The sequence below is a fragment of the Lissotriton vulgaris genome, chromosome 9, assembly GCF_964263255.1.
Source record: "Lissotriton vulgaris chromosome 9, aLisVul1.2, whole genome shotgun sequence".
NCBI classification, from domain to species: domain Eukaryota; kingdom Metazoa; phylum Chordata; class Amphibia; order Caudata; family Salamandridae; genus Lissotriton; species Lissotriton vulgaris.
Window position 1 is genome coordinate 411882905 of NC_141697.1, and position 22654 is coordinate 411905558.

Here is a 22654-nt window from a genome sequence, read left to right on the forward strand (position 1 = left end):
GTGGAGGGGTGGAGGGGTGGAGGGGTGGAGGGGTGGAGGGGTGGAGGGGTGGAAGGGTGAAGGATAGATGGATGAAGCATAGATGTATGGATGTAAGGATGAAAGGGTGGACGGATGAAGGATGGATGGATGAAAGGGATGAATGGATGAAAGGGATGAATGGATGAAAGGGATGAATGGATGGATGGAAGGATGAAAAGGTGGACGGATGAAGGATGGATGGAAGAAAGGGTGGATGGATGTATGGATGGATAAAAGGTTGCATGGATGAATGATGCATGGATGGATGTGTGAAAAGGTGGGGGGTGAATGATGGATGGGTGGATGGATGGATGGATGGATGGATGAAAGGATGAAAGGGTGGATGGATGTATGGATGGATAAAGGGTTGCATGGACGGATGTGTGAAAAGGTGGGTGGATGAATGACGGGTGGATGGATGGAAGGGTGGATGGATGGAAGGGTGAAAGGGTGGATGAAAGGGTGGATGGATGAAAGGGTGGAAGGGTAGGCGGATGTGTGGATGGATAAAAGGTTGCATGGATGAATGATGGATGGATATATGTGTAAAAAGATGGGTGGATGAATGAAAGGGTGGATGGATGAAGGATAGATATATGGTTGAAAGGGTGGATGAATGAAAGGGTGGATGGATGAAGGATAGATATATGGTTGAAAGGGTGGATGGATGTATGGATGGATAAAAGGTTGCATGGATGAATGATGGATGGATGTGTGAAAAGGTGGGTGGATGAATGATGGGTAGATGGATGGAAGGGTGGATGGGTAAAGGATGGTTGTATGGATGGAAGGATGCAAGGATGGGTGGATGGATGGGTGGAGGGGTGGAGGGGTGGAGGGGTGGAGGGGTGGAGGGGTGGAGGGGTGGAGGGGTGGAGGGGTGGAGGGGTGGAGGGGTGGAGGGGTGAAGGATAGATGGATGAAGCATAGATGTATGGATGTAAGGATGAATGGATGAAAGGGATGAATGGATGAAAGGGATGGATGGATGGAAGGATGAAAAGGTGGACGGATGAAGGATGGATGGAAGAAAGGGTGGATGGATGTATGGATGGATAAAAGGTTGCATGGATGAATGATGCATGGATGGATGTGTGAAAAGGTGGGGGGTGAATGATGGATGGGTGGATGGATGGATGGATGGATGGATGAAAGGATGAAAGGGTGGATGGATGTATGAATGAAAGGATGGATGGAGGATGAAAGGGTGGATGGATGTATGGATGGATAAAGGGTTGCATGGACGGATGTGTGAAAAGGTGGGTGGATGAATGACGGGTGGATGGATGGAAGGGTGGATGGGTAAAGGATAGATGTATGGATAGAAGGATGAAAGGGTGGATGGATGGATGGATGGATGGATGGATGGATGGATGGAAGGATGAAAGGGTGGATGGGTGAAGAATAGATGGGTGAAGGATAGATGTAAGGAATGAAAGGGTGGACGGATGGAAGGATGAAAGGGTGGATGGATGGATGTATGGATGGATAAAAGGTTGCATGGATGAATGATGGTTGGATGATGGGTGGATGGGTGGATGGGTGGATGGGTGGATGGGTGGATGGATGGATGGAAGGGTAAAGGATGGATGTATGGATGGAAGGATGAAAGGGTGGATGTATGGATGGAAGGATGGATGTAAGGATGGATGGATGGATGTGTGAAAGTGTGGGTGGATGACTGATGGATGATGTGATGAGGTCTAACAGGCGCATTTATGGTTGTCAAAAGTTGATGATGAGGAGTACCCGTTTCTAGAAACTTTTGTCGGAAGGGGGTCCTTACGCCTAAAAAGGTTTTACAAGGGGGTCTCAGCATCAAAAAGTTTGAAGACCTATGCTGTAGGGGCACAGGGCTCATGCACCTGTGCCCACATCACTGGCATAGGGCACCCAGCTAGAGAGGTGACTGATGTATGCCAGGGCAGTGGGTTTTGTGGGCATGGCACACAGGGATGTGCGCCATGTCGACTTCTTGTTTAGTTCTGTACTTGGACACTCTGGCTGCAAAGGCAGTGTGTGGGTGTCAGGGTACAGTCCCCCTAAGGGTGACACAATAAGTGCTGCAGCCCTTAGGGGTCTTCTCTGGTCACCATGCCCTTGGTACCTTGGGTACCATTTACTGGGGTCTGACAGGTGCCTGTGAGAAGGTGGCCTGATATGCAGTGCTCACTATTCTAGTGAACACTATGTATCAGTCCAGCAACCCTTATTGATGATTGGTTGTAAGTCAACCTTATAGACCAGCTATCCTAGTAGCATGGATACGAGCAGTCTAAGGCTAAAGACTCGAGAGGGCGTGTTAAGCCAGCTGTTTACCACACATATACCCCTTGAATACCCAGTGAAAGGACACCACACTAGTGTTATGAAAATAAACAGTTATTTATTAAGAATCACAACAGCCCTGTACTCTTTGAGGACAGGGTACTAAGCACAAACCAAAACTCTTACAAAAATACTTAAGTTAGCACAGTATATACAAATGCCCGAGGGGCACGGAAAACCATATACTCTGAAAGTGGAATGCGAAATTACTAGCAGGTAAGTACAGTACTAATAGCCTTTGGAATCGCTAGGACTTGACTATAGAATCGTTAGATTACTTCTAGAAGACCCAGGGGACTCGGGTGCAGAATGTGCACTCTCACGCGTGATAATGGACAAAGTCTATGGTAGCTAGTAATTGCAAAGTTAGTGTTCTCGGGCGAACCCGACCTGGTAGGGAGAAAACGAAAGTAGATTCTGACCCTTGGATAGTGAGGCTATGCTGGGGCACCGAAATGCCGAAGTTACCTAGCCCAGGGGCTGCAGCTGCATAGGACTCAAAAGACGTCGGGAATCCTCGTAGACGGACCAGGAGCCTGGAAGAAAGAAGTTGCTGGCAGGCGACCAGTGAAGAGAGTTCGAAGTGATCCAAGCCTGGATCTTGAAGATAAATGACACCTGAAAGCAGAGGGGACCAAGTTCGTGACTACTAGCCAGTAGTCAGGTGGCACCAGGAGGGCACCGGATGGTAGTCACCTCGACTAGGTGAGTGGGTGACTCTGTGCTCTGCAGATCTCACGGACCAGGAGGCGTTGTCGGCGACCAGGATGGAGGAGCGAGCTGTCCCACGATGGATGAAGCTGTCGGCGTCGCTGGACCCAGGATTGGGCAACAAAGCCTTGGCAAATTCAAGCCCACGCGGTGGACTCAAAATGGCGTCTGGAGTGGACCAGGAGGGTCCGGGGTGCCTCTCTTGAAGAAGGAAGCAAAGGCCAGTCTGGAGCAACCAGACCAGCAGCAGTGATGTCGTCGGGCGTCGTGAAGAAGGCCACAAGCCAGCCGGCTAGTAGCCACACAGCGCGGTGAGCACGCAAAAGCAGAAGGGCCCCACGCAGATCGTGGAGATGCTGGAGGGCTGATCTTCGGTGCTGGAGCTGCTCAGGGTTGGGGCTTCTCGGACCCCAAAGCACTCACCAGTGGAAGACTCGGTGGGCTTGTTACAAAGAAGTCGTGCAGTCTTGGCGATCGTCGGTCCCTCGAGGTCTCGTCGCACTCACGGTTCTCAGCTTTGCTGTAGAGGTGAGTAGAGGTCAGAGGTGCCAGGGAAGCCGGGTCTCGTCGAGCTGGGTCGTCGGATTCGTGAAGAAGGACTTGCAGCAGACCGCAGTGTTCTTAGGATGGTGCCCGCTTGATGCAGGGTGACTACTCCTTAGCCACAAGGGAGAATCTTGAAGAAGAAATCTTGATGTCCTTTCGAAGAAAGTCGTGTCTTGATTCCAAAGATCTAATTTGAACAGGGGGCCCGCTCCCATCTTTATACTAAAAAAGGGGGCTGACCCGGTGACTAGGTCCTGCCTATGGGTGGGACTAGGAGGGGGGTGGTTACACCCCTCTGCCATGCCGGACTTTCCCCAGGCCAGGGGCTGGTGTGCCCCTGGAACTGGTTCTGACCGGCCTATGCGTAGTGAGCACCGGGGTGCCACTCAGCAGTCACCTTCCTGAAAAGCCCTGCCTACCCAGGATACACAAAACCATGTCTGGGACGGTGCTAGCACCGCCCCTGACAGGAAACCCTTTGTCCAAGCCTCCCTCGCTGGAAGGACTCCCAGCAGCAGGAGGTCAGACTCGTGTCTGTGGTGGTAGCATCCATTTTGTGGAGCTGAGGCTTCAGTTAACTTTAACCGGGGTTCACGGTTACATACATGCCGTGTCCCTCTAGAAGGGTGGAATGCTAACCCCGTCGCCAGAATTGGCGAGGGGTTAGTATTCCAATTCGTATGACACCTTACTCGACATGTTTTGATAAAGCAATACCAAAGTTAGCATTTAACCGCGAGGATTATAATGCACTTAAGAGTATAAGGTATGCGATATCATGGAACAGCTATTAGGACTTGGTTCCGCAAGCTGCAGACAGGCTCAGCTCATGCCAGAGCACCATCTCACACGATTCCAAGCACTCTGCCTTCAGGATTGTCAAGGCCTGCCATAGGAGTGACTGATAGGAATCTGTGTGTCCATTTTAGGGTTAGGTATAGGTATACTACACCTACAGCAAAGGGTGATTACACGACTTTGCCCCAGCTGTCATGCAGCCAGTTGTGTCAAATTTAGGAGGCCAGCCAGGGGTGGCATAATACATGCTGCAGCCCCTGGCAGCCCTGGGTACACCTATGCCCTGAGTTACAGGGTCTGATAAGGTGGCCCAGTCCCAATTGGAAATGTACCTAGGGTACATGGAATCCATTTTTAAAGAGAGAGCAGTAGGCCTGGGGTCCTGATTGGCAGGGTCCCAGGTCGACTATGTCCAAAACCAGCTAAAACACAGGGCAAAAAGTTGGGGGCAACCATAGTCAGGAGGTACCTTCCTATAGTGCCCACTTTCCTCCCCGGGTACCTATACCTGTTGCAGTAACATCTTACTTAGATACATGCATTCATGGACATAACCTTTTACTACTCTTACTAACTCCATTATCAGCCTCTGCGGGAAAACAATCTAACAATGGAGTTGATGCCCACTATCCCCTAAAGGAGGAGTCACCTACCCTCTGACTGGAGAAGACTACTTCGAAGAAAAACAAAGTGCAAACATCCGGGCCCAACACTAAATGGAGATCTATGCACAGCATATGACTCTACAGCTGTATATGCAAAGAACATATGTATACTGGGTAAGTACCATTTTCCTCATCTTCTCAAAAATTGACAAAATACTTTTCTGCATGCTGAAGCTGGCTCTTTAAGTGGCATACCAATAGTTGGTAACATTGTGTAAAGAGTCCGGAGATTCCCCGAGAAGTGTACAGGGCTTCCATGCAAACCCAAAGTTTTTTGTTTGTGGTAGTGTGGTTGAGCAGCCTTAGGCCTAACACCGAGGAGTGTAAGACATTTGTTATACACACAAAGTGATTATTCAATGACACACGACTCAAAAAGATGTACACCAGTTTTAGAAAAATAAGCTTCTTTCCAGGTTTATTTCTAGACCAAGATCTACATTCAAAAGCAAGTACGATTTTCATAGTCCTAGCGCCGATAGCCATACTGCTGCCATGCAGTGCGATACAAGGGCAACTCCATCAACAAACTTACACTCCAATGTTTCCAAGCTTTGAGAGCGGCTGCACAAAGCCAGCAGATATCCTCCTGCAGTATTTGCCACTGCGTGCACATAGGGAGTTCTCTAGTTGACTGTTTCCCATTCGCTTTTCACACAGTGTTTCTTACATCGCGCAATCTTCCAGAGTGGCATGTTTTTGGTCCAAGCAACACCATCTATCTTATAACACTACAGTACAAGATTTTAATGTGAAAATAATTAAAATTGTTTATGAATTTTATAATACTTTTTCCACAAATCTTGAACCCTCCTTTTTTGATAAACACCTATAAACTGCATCACTGATTTATTTCCAGAAATTAATGTGCTTATTAATACCAAAACATCTTAAAACTCTATTTTGATACTATTGCATATTTATAAATTATCATATTTTATATCTTAATTTTAGATTTTACAATAACTTGTGAACTGTTGAACAAACAAGTGAAAGTGAGTCCTGACATGGCCATCTTCATCACCATGAATCCTGGTTACGCTGGAAGATCTAACCTGCCCGACAATCTGAAGAAGTTGTTCAGGAGCTTGGCGATGACAAAACCAGACCGTCAGTTGATTGCTCAGGTCATGCTGTACTCTCAGGGTTTCCGTACTGCAGAAGTACTTGCCAACAAGATTGTACCATTCTTTAAGTAAGTATGAATGCCCTGTAGCCATATTTTCTGGCTCCTCCTAGGATGGCATTTGTGTCTTGATGTATAGATATGTTGTTAATTGTAGATGCGTTGATGAGCGCTGAATGTGTTTCTTGTAACCAATTCAAAGCTAGTTCTTCTCCGGTACTGCATTCTGCTAGCCTGGAATCCTCAATAAATGTTAAGGCTACTTAAAAAAAAAAAAGTAATCTCATGTAATGTAGTAGCTTGTCCACCTCGTTTAGATACTTATGTACATTAGCCAGTAAGGTAGATGGAAGGTTAATCACTTTCTGTTAAGGTGGTCGCTTACAGCACCTTGTTTTGCAAGTATTCCTTCAGATTGAAAACATTGCAAAATGCAATAAACTTTGAGGAAATCATCAAGCATTTGAAATGATGCATATCTTATTGTAGTGGGTTTCTATGTAAAGCTCAACTGCAAAGGGATTTGTACATGGGCGAGGCTTCTCTCAGACGATAAACCAACTCTTCTTGACCTACTTGCTTGGCAATAAGGAGGCCATGCATTTCTTTGACTTTCTTAATGAGGATAGTGACAGCAATCTTGATCCTCCATGCAGCTGTCTATTACAGGACATTTGGAACCAGCATTTTAACATTAGCTGGAAACCTTTGCTAACCTTTATGACTAGGATGTCTAGACCAGGGGCACGCCTGTGTTGTAGTGCCCATTTTGTTGTGTGCCTTGCTCCTGTTTTCTGCCCCGTTATGATTCTTTGTTTGCTGCACATAAGTAAGAAGGACCTAGAGATGACAAAGCAAGCTAATTCATTGTACTTGCAGTTTTCCAGTTATGAAATGTTCCATAGGTACTCATCTGATACACCCTCATGTCTGGTGAAGTATGTCCTTAACTTAACAAACTATATAATCTGAAGATGGCTTCCGGGGTCAGAGTTTATGGTCCATTCACCTGACTGCCTTTGATTGACAAGCCTGAAAATATTTGGATGAGCTACTGTATGAAATTGATTCTTTAATGCTTTTATTTCCAAAATGAACCATGAAAATCCTAAGATTGTAGCCTGAATGGGAAAATTCAAACCTCCCGAATCTATTAAAGATTGCCTATGCATAAGAACTGTAGTTACAGAAAAGTCGATTTTGCTTGTATGTGGTGGGCTAGAGAGACAAGTGATGCCATCAATGCAGTTAGTACCATCTCAGGTAAACAAAGTGGCTCCTAGCTGATAACCTTTCTGTGTGCTTTTGGGTGAAGTGTAGGTTGAGAGAACCCATGTTCAAATTGAGTGCTGTCTTGTAGGGTTTAGTAATGAATGCTCTCCTTTTGGTTGTTACATTTGGTGCAGTGCTATGCTGCATTACTGCCTGTTCACAATTAGTAAATACTACAAAAAATAATTATATATTTTTTTTAACTTGTTTCCATTTTTCGTGCCAAATGAAGGTAGAGAAAATGTATATACAATGTTTTCTCACATGGCATTCACATTGGTTTAAGCTTGTTGTAGGAAGCTGGCTTTGTATATACTATACCAAAATTAGGTATATTTTGCAGAGTCCAGTAGAACTCCAAAGGTAGGCAGAGGTAAAAGTAGAAAGCACCTTACTCTCTATTTGTGGTAGTGTGGGCGAGCAGTAAAGCTTTATCAGAAGGCAGTGTTAAGCATTTGTTGTACACACTCAATCAGCGAATGATGTCACACCCTCAAGGACTATACTCAGACCAATTTGTTTGTGTCAAAAATATTGTTGTTTTATTTCTAGAACCAAGCCAAGCCTGGTGCAGGTAAGTGAAACTATACTTTGCAAAATCTCATGCAAGGTTTTACAATTGAATGCAGGTTTAAATGCAGTTGGTTGAATTCCAGGTAAGTCAATGTTCCGAAATTACTTTTCAGTTACTCTATAGATTACTTTGTACGTTACTCATTAGATTACTTTTTAAGTTACTTTTTCTACTCCGCGTGATCTGTATAGATATCACACTGGGACATTTCCTAGAGAAAAGGTAAGTAAATCAGTTTTTGTACTTTTGCAGATTTTCAGTGTTCCATTCAAACCAACTCCACACATGAAACAATTTTCAAGAAAAGCAGTCAATTCAATCCTATGGAAGGAAATAGTTATCGGTTCATAGGTAAGTAGGTATTTGTGGGAGTTGGTATTCTGGAGTTAGAACCAGGGTTCCCTCTGGGTCAAGGAAGCACTCCTGAAACACCCTCAGTGTCCCTGGGGTGGCCGGGTGCAGAGTGCTGAGGCCCAATGTTATCCAATGGGGATAGGGGCCTCCGGTTGGTGGTTGCTCACAAGCAGGCCTCAGGGTTGTGCGAGCAAAGCTACTGGTGTTAGGCTCAGGGCAAAGGGGAATCTGAGTTAGTACCCAGAGTACACCTGCAGCGGCGCTGGGTGCAGGGTGCTGTTTTGACGTGGGGTGCCCTGTTGTTTTCGATTGGAATTCTCCGGGTGCAACAAAAACTGCAGTCTCTAGGATGAAGATCTTTTGTAGGTGACCACCAGTAGGAGAGGTAAGTTGGGATGCTGGGAAACTGTCGGTTGGGCCCCACCCGGCCGTGGGACGTTAGGTGCATGGGGTGTTTTTAGGTGTCTGGTTTTCTTACCAGTTCCGGTCGCGGTCGGGGGGGATCCTCCAGAAAGACTGCAGGCATTGTTTGGAGATTAGAGGCAAGTCATAGATCACTAATGTCTGGTCAGGATTGCTGAGGAGACTTCCTTTTGGTGTTGGGCCACTCTAACTCGGGCCATGGGCGTCGGGTGCAGACTCGCGGATTTGGCCAGAGTCTGAAGGTTAGCAAATCCTTAGCTCATGAGAGACAGTCTTGGGTTTGGAAGGCAGAGCAGGTCCTTCGGGTTCTTTAGGCTGCTGGCTGAAGGACACTGCAATGCTGGAGCAGGTTCGAGGTGTGGACAGGCCGGTAGGGCTGGGGCCAAGTGGGCGTCGTCCTCCTCATTGTTTCTGTACAGCTTCATCAGTCCTTCTTCTGGTCTGTTCTTGTCTGAGGAGGCAAGGTTCAGAGTTGCCCTTAAATTCTAGATTTAGGGGCGTTTACAAGTAAGTAAAGGTTGGGAACTATGGGTCCCTTCCTTGGGGTGGGTACACCACCTGTTATGCCACCCACCAGTGGGAGAGGGGCATATGTCTCTCTCAGGTTGGCTGGGTCCCCCCCTTCTGCAAGATGACTGGGACTGAGAGTTGTGCTTCACCTAGTCTCCCCAACCTGTGGGGTGGGGTGGCAAAGATGGCACACCTTCCTTCCTCACCTGGTTTTCCTTCCGATTCTCCCGCCCAAAGTGGAGGTTAGAACTTTTGCAGGCCAGTTGCTGGAAGCAGCAAAGGCCTGGGGAAGCTCACAAAGGCGGAAAGCCTTTGAAGCTTCCCCTTCGTAGACCCTACCCATCCTGGAGGAGGAGGCTTGACACCTCGTCCCAGGATGTGCATTGTTCCAGACCCCAAAGAGCAGCAGGCTCTCGACCCAGGGGTCCATAAACACCTCTGGTGGTGGCAGCTGGCGAGTACCAGTTCGAGTTTAGAGGTTGCACTGCAATGTACAAACTTAGTAGACTCAGTATATAGGAATCAATAGGCTTTTTTTTTAGTAAAATGCAATTAATTACTTTTCGGATTTTTTTTTACTAACACAGTACTGGATCCTAGATTCAGCACTGGGGCATTTCCTGAAAACAGTTCAGTAAATGCGTTTGTTAGTTGTACGATTTTTAAAGAATATTCTTGTTTCAAAATTTGACACTAAAACTTTTTCACATAGAATCACCAATGTTATCTTATGTAAGGAAATTCAATTCGCAGGTAAGTTACTTTAACGTTTCTTTTCTTACACAGTGTTGGATACTTAGATTCAGCACTGGGACATTTCCTGAAAACTGTTGAGAAAATGAGTTTTGGTTATTTGTGTGATTTTTAAGGAACATTCTTAGTTTTCAAAAGTCGACACAAAAACTTTTTGGGAGAAAAAGTGTCAATGTTATTCTATGAGGAAAAACAGGATATCGGTTTCGGGGTAAGTAATCGGTCTTTGGAGTTAGGGTTCTGGGGTTAGACTCAGGGGTCTCCCGGGGTCAGTGATGCTATGTTGTTGCACCCTCCGCAGCACTCGGCCAGCCGGATGCAGAGTGTTAAGGCCCAATGTTATCCTACGGAGGATAGGGGGGCTCCGGTTGGTGGCTGCTGGCAAGCAGGCCATGGGGTTGTGGGAGCAATGCTCCTAGGGTTTAGCTCAGGGCAAGTTGGGGACCAAGTTAGCACAGAAGGGACACCCTCAGCGGCGCTAGTGCGGCCGGGTGCAGGGTGCTGTTTTGAGGTCGGGTGCCTTGTTGATTTCACAGGAGATTTTCCGGGACAAAAACACTGTAGGCTCTGGGACGAGGATCTACCAGGAGCGACCACCACTTCTAGGGTTAAGTTGGGAAGTTGAGGGTTGGTTAGGCACTGCTGGGTTGGGCACACGGCTGTGGGGCGTCGGGCGCAGGGATGCCTTGGGACCTCGGATTTTCTTACCCGCTCTGGTCGCGTAGGGGGAGGTCCTCTGCATTGAGGGTGCAGGCATCGTCTAAAGGCTTGAGGCAGGTCAGGGGTAGCCGGATCTTGGGTCTGGATCGCCGGGTGGACATCCTTGTGGTATTTTTCCGCTCGAGCCAGGTTCAACGGGTGCAGAGTGGGTTGGATTTGCGGTTCCTGGCTGGCACCAGAAGCTGCAGTTCAAACACGTCCGGTGTTCACGGGAGAAACCGCTTGGAAAGTGAAGGCATGCAGGTCGTCCGGGGTTTTTGAGGTTGCTGGCCGCTGGACACGCCAGGGTGTTGCAGGAGCACGTTCGAGGGGAGACAGGCCTGTAGGGCTAGGGCCAAGGCCAAGTCAGTGGGTGTCGTCCTCTTGTTAGCTCTGCACGGCTTCCTGTCCTACTCTTCTTTTCTTGTGGTTGCTGGATCTGAGGAAGGAAGGTTCAGGGTGCCCCAAAATACTAAATGTAGGGGTGTTACAGGTAGGTAAAGGGCAGGGACCAATGTGTCCCTTCTCTGGGGTGGGTACACCCCCTATTCTGCCACTCTCCAGTGGGAGGGGGGCAGGAGCCTGTCTCTGGTTGGCTGGGTCCCCCATCCTCAAGATGGAGAGGACTTGAGCTTGTGCTTCACCTAATCTCCGCCACCTTAGCAGTGGAGTTGGCAGAGGTGGGCACAGCTCTCTTCCTCACTTGTTTTTCCCGCAGGTTCACACACCCAAAGTGGGGGTAGAACCAGTGGGGACCAGTTGCTGAAAGCAGCAAATGGTCTGGAGAGGCTCACAAAGGCGGCATGCCTTTGAAGCTTCTCCTTCGTGAACCCTGCCCATCCTGGGGAAGGAGGCTTGGCACCTCGTCCCAGGATGTGCTTGGTTTCAGGTCCCGAGAGCAGCAAGCTCTCGACCCAGGGGTCCAGAAACATGTCTGGTGGTGGCAGCCTAGGCAGCCACTCAGTCATGTCACTGGAGGTTGGTCGAGTTTCAGGGGACATCTCCAAGATGCCCTCTGTGGTACATTTTACATTAAATCCCACACTGGCATCAGTGTGGGTTTAATGTGCTGAGAAGTTTGATACCAAACTTCCCAGTCTTCAGTGTAACCATTCTGGTGCTGTGGAGATCGTAATGACAAACTCCCAGCACCATATACTCTTTATGGCAGCACTGCACTTACAGTACCCAGGAATGGACCGGAGTACTGTAGGGGTACAGGGCTCATGCACCTGTACCCTCACCACTGGCATAGGGCAATCAACTATAGGGGTGACTGATGTATGCCATGGCAGTGGTTTGTGGGCATGGTACACTGGGATGTGTGCCTTGTCGACTCTTCACTTTGTTCTGCACCAAGACACGCTGCTTGCAAAGGCAGTGTGTGAGTGTCAGGGTACAGGGCCTCCAAGGGTGGCACAATAAGTGCTGCAGCCCTTAGGGGCCTTCTGTGGTCACAGTGCCCTTGGTATTGTACCATTTACAAGGGACTGACCTGTGGCTAAAAAGTGCCAATTGGGTTTGACTCAATGCAGTGTTGGGGAAAAAACATAGGCTCTGGGTACCTGATTACAGGAACCCAGGGCACACTCAGACAAAGTACATCAACAGTTTGGCAAAAAGTGTGGGCAACCTTGAAAAAAGAGGGCACTTTCTTACACTTCTCTTTAAATTAGTGTTTTCAGTTGTTACATTGAACACAAATCATGTTTATTATTAACCAATGGAGGGACGGGCTGAATGAACAGTATTGCAAAGTGTTTCCTGTTAGTGTCTTCCAACTTAAGCCTGACTAATTACATAGCAGGTGAAGGTAACTAGACCGTATAGGTGTATTAAAATAGAAAACAACCATGCATGTTTTATTTCTAATTTCACTTAGCCTCCCAATGGAACTATTACATAGCTAATCGGGTCTTACATTCATGTGGTTCATAACAATCCTAATGGTAATGTAATGTATTGTAATATATAATATGTTCGAGGCATATGGGCTGCAGATGGTACATTATGAATAGATCGCCATCTGGTGTTGGGCTCGGATGATTGCACTTTGTTTTTCTCTTGGAGAGTCTTTTGTCTCTTGGTGACTCCTCCCTTGGTTGGTAGTGCGCATGGGCATCGGCTCCATCCTTAGATTGTTTTTTTCCGCCATCGGGTTCGGATGAAGATCGAGACGCTCCAGATCAACTTCAGAAGAAAGTGATTTTCGGCGCGTATTCCCTTTCCAATTCGACGGTATTGTTATTCGAACGCGTTCATTTCCATTCCGACGCGTTACAAATTCAAAATAGAAGAGAAAAACTTGGATCTACGTCGAAGAACAGGAGGCCTTTCTCGACGCAGTCAAGCCCGGAGTCCATGGAAAGGACTCCATTCAAAAAATGTCCAACGTGTGGTGCGAAGTTCCCACACAAGGACCTACACGAGGTGTGCAACCTCTGTCTATCGCCTGAACACGAATCCAGGGACTGCGAAGCCTGCGCAGCATTCTCCTCCAAGCTAACGATTAGAAATCGTCGAGCTCGAAGACACGAGGTTTCCAGAATGCAGGCGGAAGCGATCCCGGAGCTGTTCGGAGACGAACAAATCGAGGAAGAAGAGGACCAATCGGGGTCGGAAGGGGAACAGTCGGAGGTTGAAGAACTCATCGAGCAACAAACTGTGAGTGACGACGTCCCCTTACCGAAAAACCGACCCCGTGCGGTAACGACCCCGCCCTCGGGCCCGGTCAAACCGCTGAAAAAAGTTTCCGACGCCCCGCCCTCGGGCCCGGCAACGAAACCGAAACTGAAACCGAAACACTCGGACTCCCACCATGTCGGATCCGAGAAAAGGGCGACATAGACTTCGGCACCGAGGCTACATACAAAGGAGAGCTCGGTATCGAAACATTCCATGTCGAAACATAAATATGACTTATCGCCCAAGAGACACTCGATACCAAGAAAGTCGGAATCGAGCAAACATTCGGTGTCGAAAACAACAAGATCTGATGATCGAAAACAAAAGCACCTCTCGGAACCAGGACCCTCGGTACCGATTCAGGAGCAACAGACAGATCCCAAACAAAAGATCTTGTTTATTGATCCACAAACTGGGAAAGTGGTCACGAAGAAGAGAAATAGTGAACAGTCAGAAGATAAACCTCTTCCTTCAAAAAAGAGAACAATGGGGACGAATATAACTCCTCCTGCTTCTCCTCGTCCTAGAGTAACACCCTCTTCTCCTATTCCTCACAATAGGCCAAATATTCCTACACCTTCCACACCAAGACCAGCTACACCTCAGTCAGATGTAGACAGCGATCTAGGGGAGGGAGAACCTCAAGGGGATGACGAAACTATCCCAGATGAGGAGGATCCATGGGAAAATTATGATGTAGGGTCAGATGAGGACAACGACCCAGAGCTATATCCCTCAAAGCCTTCACCACCTGATGATAACACAGGGTTTGTGCAGCTCATTAATAGGGCAGCAAAATATCATAAGGTAGATGTACATACAGAACCTCAAATAGAGGATTTCTTGTTAGAGACTCTACCTAATGCACAGAGAACATCAGGTACTCTTCCTATGTTGAAGGGTCTTCTTACTCACACAGATGAAATATTCGAAAACCCAGTGAGAGCCAGGGTGTTAAACCCAAGAATTGATAAAAAATACAAAGCGGCTCCAAAGGACCCAATATTTATTAGAGGGCATGTACCGCTAGACTCGCTGGTGGTCTCAAACGCTCGTAAAAGAGCAAACTCATCTACAGGAGAGGCTCCTCCACCAGATAAAGAGTCGAAGTTAATAGATGCATCAGGTAAAAGAGTAGCATCACAGGCAGCGAATAGCTGGCGTATAGCCAATACACAAGCACTACTCGCACGTTACGACAGGGCACATTACGATGAGTTAGAAAAACTTCTTACACATCTCCCAAAAGAACATCAGAAGAAGGCAGACCAATTAATACAGGAAGGTAAAATAATAACAAATACTTCCATTAAATGTGCATTAGACGCAGCAGACACTGCAGCAAGATCGATTAACACTAGTGTCATGCTAAGAAGGCACGCATGGCTTAGAATCTCAGGATTCAAACAAGAGGTACAAACAGCCCTACTGAACAAACCATTTGATCAGAAGACATTGTTTGGTTCAAGCACAGACGAGACATTAGAAAAAATGAAGAAAGATACGGAAACGGCTAAGTCAATGGGAGCATTGCAACAGCCAACACACAGAGGTTCCTTTCGTAGATCCACCTATAGAGGGGGCTCAAAGAACACAGGAACGAATCAGCAATCCACATCCTTCACACCAACATCACCCAGAGGTAATTCAAGAGGCAGTTACAGAGGTAACAACAATAAGGGAAGAGGCCGCGGAAATAATAATAACCGCAACGCCTCAACACCAAAACAGTGACTTCATAGAACTCCCCCCAGACCACATAACACCGGTCGGGGGACGTCTATCACAGTTCCTACCTGTCTGGGAAAACATCACGTCAGACAAGTGGGTGAGACAAATTATCCAACATGGTTATTGCCTAGAACTCACAGCTACCCCACCAAACATCCCCCCCACACAGCGTCCAATGAGTCAGGATCATCTGACATTGTTAAGAGAAGAAGTGCTAGCACTTCTACAAAAGCATGCAATAGAGAAGGTCCCAAAAGATCAACAGGGCACAGGAGTATACTCTCTATACTTCCTGATCCCCAAAAAGGACGGGTCCCTACGACCAATATTAGACCTCAGACCTCTCAATGCTTACATAAATTCGGAGCACTTCCACATGGTCACGCTCCAACAAGTACTCCCTTTACTGAAGAAAGGGGACTTTCTTTCTACACTGGATCTAAAAGACGCTTACTTTCATATCCCAATTCACAAAGCCCACAGAAAATACCTAAGGTTTGTGTTAGAAGGACAACACTATCAGTTCAAAGTCCTTCCATTCGGTGTCACAACAGCACCGAGAGTTTTCACAAAATGCCTAGCTGTGGTGGCAGCACACTTAAGAAGACAACAAATACAGGTCTTCCCATACTTGGACGATTGGCTAATAAAGGCCAAGTCAAAGGAAGAATGTCTTCACAACACACAGAAGACAATTCAATTGCTGCACCACCTAGGGTTCACGGTGAACTACAAAAAATCACACCTGCAACCAAACCAGATTCAGCAATACCTGGGGGCTACAGTAGACACAGAAAAGGCAATAGCATACCCCAACCCAATCAGAGTACAGACAATGGTCGGGTTAATACAAAGATTTCAACCACAACACTCACTACCAGCACGAGTGTTTATGCAACTATTAGGCATGATGTCCTCCTGCATACTGCTAATACCACATGCCAGACTACAAATGCGCCCACTACAAGAGTGTCTAGCGACACAGTGGAATCAGGCTCAAGGTCAGATTACAGATCTGGTGTTGGTAGACGACCGGACGTATCGCTCTCTGAAGTGGTGGAACACAGAAAACATTTCCAAGGGACGGTCGTTCCTAGAGCCAATTCCACAAGTGATAATAACAGCGGACGCATCGCTCTCCGGATGGGGAGCGCATATGGACAGATACACAGTACAGGGGAAGTGGAGTGTGCAGCAAAAGAAACTGCACATCAACTACCTAGAGCTATTAGCAATATTTCTAGCACTAAAAGCTTTCCAAATGCAAATAACAGGCAAAGCAGTCCTGATCAGAACAGACAACATGACTGCAATGTATTATATTCAAAAACAGGGGGGGACACACTCTCTCCAACTGTCCAGACTAGCACAGGACATATGGAGATGGGCCATTCCTCAAAAGATCTACCTGTTAGCGGAACACCTACCAGGAGTTCAAAATCAAATAGCAGACATCCTAAGCAGACAGTCAGAACAAGTACACGAATGGGAGCTGCACGACCAAATACTACAGCCATTCTTCCAAAAATGGGGGCAACCAGAGATAGATCTGTTTGCCAATCATCAGAACGCAAAATGCAAAGAATTCGCATCCAGGTACCCACACCAAAGGTCCCAGGGCAATGCACTGTGGATAAATTGGTCCAACAGATTTGCTTACGCGTTCCCTCCTCTACCACTAATTCCATTACTGGTTCGGAAACTGCAGCAACATTCAATGACAATGATACTAGTGGCACCCACGTGGGCAAGACAGCCGTGGTTCACCACGCTGCTACAACTCTCACAAGTACCACATCAAAAGCTAAGGTTATTACCCATGCATCTTACACAGAACCATGGAGAAATAATGCACCCAGATCCCAAACAACTGAACCTAGCGATCTGGCTCCTGAGGTCATAGAGTTTGGGTATTTAGATTTACCACCAGAATGCATGGAAATCATTAAACAAGCAAGACGTCCTACCACCAGAGCATGCTATGCAGCAAAATGGAAGAGGTTTGCTATACACTGTAACAGTAAGCACATCAACCCTCTGGACGCATCCACTAAACAAATCATTTGCTATTTGTTACACTTACAGCAATGTAACCTAGCATATACCTCTATCAGAGTTCATCTCGCAGCCATAGCGGCATACCTACAAAACAGGCAACATCTGTCACTGTTCAAAGTACCAGCAATTAAAGCTTTCATGGAAGGACTCAAAAGAGTTATTCCACCAAGAAGACCACCTTCCCCAGTCTGGAATCTCAACATAGTGCTTACCAGACTAATGGGGCCACCATTTGAACCTATGCATAGGTGTGAAACACAATTCCTCACATGGAAGGTAGCCTTCCTCATAGCTATCACGTCACTTAGAAGAGTAAGTGAACTGCAGGCTTTTACGATTCAAGAACCATTTATGCAGCTACACCAAAATAAAGTGGTTCTTAGAACAAACCCAAAATTCTTACCGAAGGTTATTTCAGCATTCCACATCAATCAGTCAGTGGAATTACCGGTTTTCTTTCCAAAACCACAAACAGTAGCTGAAAGAGCCCTACATACACTGGATGTTAGAAGGGCCATATTGTACTATATAGAAAGAACACAAACTTTCAGAAAGACAAAACAGCTATTTGTTGCGTTTTCTCCCACACATAAAGGCAATCCCATCTCCAAAGCGGGCATTGCCAGATGGATTGTAAAATGCATTCAAATATGCTACTTAAAGGCAAAGAGAACATTAACTGTTCCTCCTAGAGCTCACTCTACACGTAAACTAGGAGCATCTATGGCATTTCTGGGAAACATTCCACTAGATGACATATGCAAAGCGGCTACCTGGGTTACACCGCACACCTTCACAAAACACTATTGTGTAGATGTGCACACAACACAACAAGCTAGAGTGGGACAAGCAGTATTAAAAACATTGTTTCAGACAGTTGCAACAGACACAGGCGACCACCGCTAGGGAGAGAACTGCTATATAGTCTATTCATAATGTACCATCTGCAGCCCATATGCCTCGAACGGAATATGCTACTTACCAGTATGCATCTGTTCTTGGCATAGAGGGCTGCAGAGTGGTACATGCCCTCCCAGCCTCCCCGGAAACCTGTGTCTGTTCCAACATTATCTTATTTAGATACACTTACATGGGCACTCTTATCTGTATTCTACTATACTACTCCATCTAACCCTACTATGGCAAAACAATCTAAGGATGGAGCCGATGCCCATGCGCACTACCAACCAAGGGAGGAGTCACCAAGAGACAAAAGACTCTCCAAGAGAAAAACAAAGTGCAATCATCCGAGCCCAACACCAGATGGCGATCTATTCATAATGTACCACTCTGCAGCCCTCTATGCCAAGAACAGATGCATACTGGTAAGTAGCATATTCATTATAGAGCGCGATACTGTCACTCCGAAAGGAGCATCCTGGCGCTGTGAAAAGCTCTCAGAATCTTTCTTAGCTTAAAGCTGGCTCTATAAATGGTATGCCACTAAGTGGTTATTCCTTGCAGAGTTCAGGGGTTCCCCAAAAGTATACAGAGCCTAATGTACAACCTAATGTGCTCTATTAGTGGTAATGTGGGTGAGCAGCCTTGGGCCTAACACAGAGGTGTGTAAAACATGTATTGCACACACAACCAATAACTGACACAACTCACAAGGAGATCCACACACATTTTTTAAAAATAAGCTTTGTTCAAGTTTTGTTTTAAGACCAAGATCTTTACAATAAGGTACTATGTTTTAAAATAAAAATTATTTTCACTTTCAAAAGTCAACACTTAATGCAATTTCGGAACAGTTCAGTGTTATCCAATAGAGAAAAACAATAATGCTGTTATACAGGTAAGTACACAACTTACAGTTCCAGTCTTCTAGACCAAAGGCCGTCAAGGGTCAGTGAGTGCCAAGAAACTGAACCACCAGTGGGCACAGGGGCCGCTGGGTGCAGAGGTCTTAATATTGAGTATTGCCTAGTGCGAGACTGGGAGTGCCCGGAGCCACACTGCTTGCAGGTAGGTAAATCAGTTGCAGGAGCAAAGCTTTAGGGATCAGAGGAATCATTGGGGACACAAAGCAGCAGCAAACGTACATCACCAGTGGCACTGGGGCGAACTGGTGCAGGGTGCAAACTTGGCGTAGAGCGCCCATTACACCTCAATTGACTTTTCTTTCAACAAACAGGCTGCTGGCGTCATACCAAAGGTTGCAGGAGGAGAACCAGTGACATCAGGGGTAAGGGGGTCGTCGATTTAGCTCACCAAGGCTCTGGGGCATTGGGTGCAGGGGTGTCCTTGCATGTTGGAGTCTTCTTACTGAAGCTGGTAGTGGTCAGGGGGATCCTCTGGATTCAGGCTGCAGGCTTCTTCATGGAGTCCAGAAGGTGTCCGCCAACTCTGAACTTGAGGTCACGATCTCTGGAACCTGTTCTGGATCAGTAGTCCACCTGGACACGGGCCAGAGGCGTCGGGTGCAGAGTGGGCGGGACTCTCGGATCCTCAAGGCACCGCAGTCCTTTGTGTTGGGTTCTTGGAGACACAACAGCTGTCTTTGGGGCTTCTAGTCTTTTTCGAAGTACAAGCAGTCTTCCTGTGGTTTCTGGATGTCGCTGGCTGTAGGACAGGTGTCCTTTTCTCGTAGGGTCTTTGATACATGAGACAGGACGGTAGGGCTGGGGACCAAGTCAGTAGTTGTCTTGAGGCTTCACTTCATGGTTTCTTCTTCGTCCTTCTTAGGTTCAAGGTCAGTAGGAGCTTCCTAAATACTAGATTTAGGGGCATTTTAGGGCAGTAGCAGATAGGGCCAATGGGCGCCTTACCTGGGGTGACTATACCCTCAATTATGCCAGATTCCTGTGGGAGGGGGCATAGACCTAGCCCTGGTTGGATGAGCCCCCTCATCTTCAAGATTGAGGGGATTGCAAAGTGTGCTTAACTTCTCCTTCACCTAAGGGGTGGAGTTCGCAAAGGTGGGCACACCTCTTAGCCTTTCTAAGTTTTCCTGCCCAAATTGGGGGGGGGGGGGGGGGGTAAACCGGGAGCTGCCATCTGCTGCTAGCAGCAGAGGCTCAGGTTGCATTACAGAGGCGTCAGGCCATGGAGCTTTCCCTTCGAGCACCGGGCCCATCCTAGGGGAAGAGGTGTGACACCTCTGCCCTGGATGTGCATAGTTTCTGGTCCCTGGGAGCAGAGGCTGTTGATCCAGGTGCCCAGAAACATGCCTGTGTGTGTGTCGCGCTGCCTAAAGGCAGTCGGTGACCACACCAGGGTCGGTAGGTTTTCAGGGGGCACTTCTGAGGTGCCTTATGATAACTTGTTTAATAAATCTCACACTGGCATCAGTGTGAATTTATTACAAGGGGCTGTTTGGTACTGAACACTCCTGGTTTCATTGAAGCCATCATGGTGCTGGGGAACTCGAGTTGTTGAGTTTTCAGCCCATGTACTATTTCTGGCTTCCCTGGCCCTTACAATATTAAGGTATGGCCCTTACAATATTAAGGTATGGACCCCAATATTGTAGGGCCATATTTACTCATGCAGAAATGCCCTCACCTGTGGTAATGTGCACCCTGCTGTAGGTCTGTCGTACCTGCTAGAGGGTTGACTTACTTAAACCTTCAGGCATTACTGGCTGGCATGGCACCCAAGCAGGGTGCCATGTCAACCTTGTTGTATTTCACCTCACAGGGCATCCAAGCTGCAAGGGCAGTGGCATGGTCCTAGTGAGGGGTCCCACTGGACCCTCTTCAGCTCCCAGGCCCTCGGTACCCAGGGTGCCACTTAGTAGGGACATACAGGGAAAAGACGTACCAATTGGGGGTTATGTTTTTACAGAAGAAGCACTTGCACAGGGGACATGGTTGGCAGGGACCCTGTGCACGACAGTCAAGACCAAGTCAATGTCAAGGCAATAAGTTGGGGCTAACCATATCAAGAGTCACTTTCTAACAGCACAAGTAAATACAAATTGTTTGAATCTATTGATTGTGTCACTAGAGCAAATTTCTGTTAACAAATAGTTTTCTGTTTTAAGTCTTATAATATACACAAACAACTTTTATTTTTTAGACTGTGTGATGAGCAACTTTCTTCACAAAGCCATTACGACTTTGGCCTTCGAGCTTTGAAGAGTGTTTTGGTAAGCGCTGGGAACGTGAAGAGGGAGAGAATCCAGCGGATAAAAAGGGAAAAAAATGAGCGTGGGGAAGTTGTTGATGAAGGAGAAATTGCTGAAAACCTACCAGAACAAGAGGTATTGTATCCACATCATTACACTACAACAGACTATTTAATTGTATGTAAAGATCAATACATTGTTTAATTTTAATGGATCATAGCAAGAGGTTTGGGTTTTGTCTTGCTTATATAGCTTGTAACATCTGCACCGTTAGAATGGATGACCAATCCTTGATGCCATACGAGCATTAGAATCTTTCCCTGTATTCTTATGAGTTATTCAGCATCCCCCAAATTCTACTTCATTCAAGCACCAGAAATGTATAGTGTTGTGCTTCTTTCCCACAGTTACTCTCAATGTCAACATGTGAATTGCAGCTTCAATTTTTGACATAAGCAGTATTGTTTCTGATAGACCCCTAACTGCAAATTCCTCACCTTGTGAATATCCGCAGGTGTAGGCAGCTGACTCTGTATATGGTAGGGCACTAGGTGATTAAACTGTTCAGAGTCCAAGGGTTCCCCAAAGGTGTACAGGGCTCAATGTACAACCCAAATTGTGTGGGCGAGCAGCCTTAGGCCTAACACAGAAGAGTGAAAGACCATTTATTGCACAATATTAACCAATAATGGACACATGGCTTAAAAAAAAGCTTTGTTTGCACTTTATATTTAGACCAAGATCTTTTAAATAAGGGAAGTACGTTTTTAACTAAAAATACTTATCTGATGGACATCTAGCTGCAAATTCCTCTCCATGAACTTCCCAGGCAACAGACTGGATCCGGATGATTTTCCCTGAGCAAGCCGATAAGTGGTGTCCGTCGACTCTGCGAGACATCGTTGGCGTTGTCCCAGTCATCATTACATCTGTGTTATCTATAGGGCACCACTGACGTCAGTTTTTTTCTTTCCGCGCCAGCCAACGTAGCTCCGTCACAGAGCTACCCCATGTATTTTTTTGACACTTTTCTTCAAAACTTTTTATTGAAATTTTTAATTGGTGTACAAGTACTCCATGTCCAAAAAGCCCTCTAGGTTCAAATGCGGTGCCTGCCACTGCACCATGTCTGTCACGGATCCCCACCTCGTTTGCCTCTGGTATCTGGAGGCAATAACGACTCGAAGTCGTGCTCAGACTGCCAGGCCTTGGTGCTTAAAGCTTTGAGGGAGCGATCCCTAAAGCTGCTTGCGGCCCGGTGGGCTCGTTCCTATTCCTATTCTGCTCCACGAAGAGGTCCAGTAAGAAGCACCTCAAGAAACAGAAGT

The 22654-nt window shown here is 46.8% G+C and overlaps 1 protein-coding gene across 1 annotated transcript in view; it reads left to right on the top strand.

Moving 5' to 3' along the window:
* Positions 1-22654, top strand: part of DYNC1H1 (dynein cytoplasmic 1 heavy chain 1) — a 1654074-nt gene that overhangs the window by 280291 nt on the left and 1351129 nt on the right. The window contains exons 30-31 of the mRNA XM_086937823.1: positions 6024-6264; positions 21278-21461. Of these exons, the coding sequence (XP_086793949.1) occupies positions 6024-6264; positions 21278-21461 (425 nt within the window). The remainder of the gene's footprint in view (positions 1-6023; positions 6265-21277; positions 21462-22654) is intronic.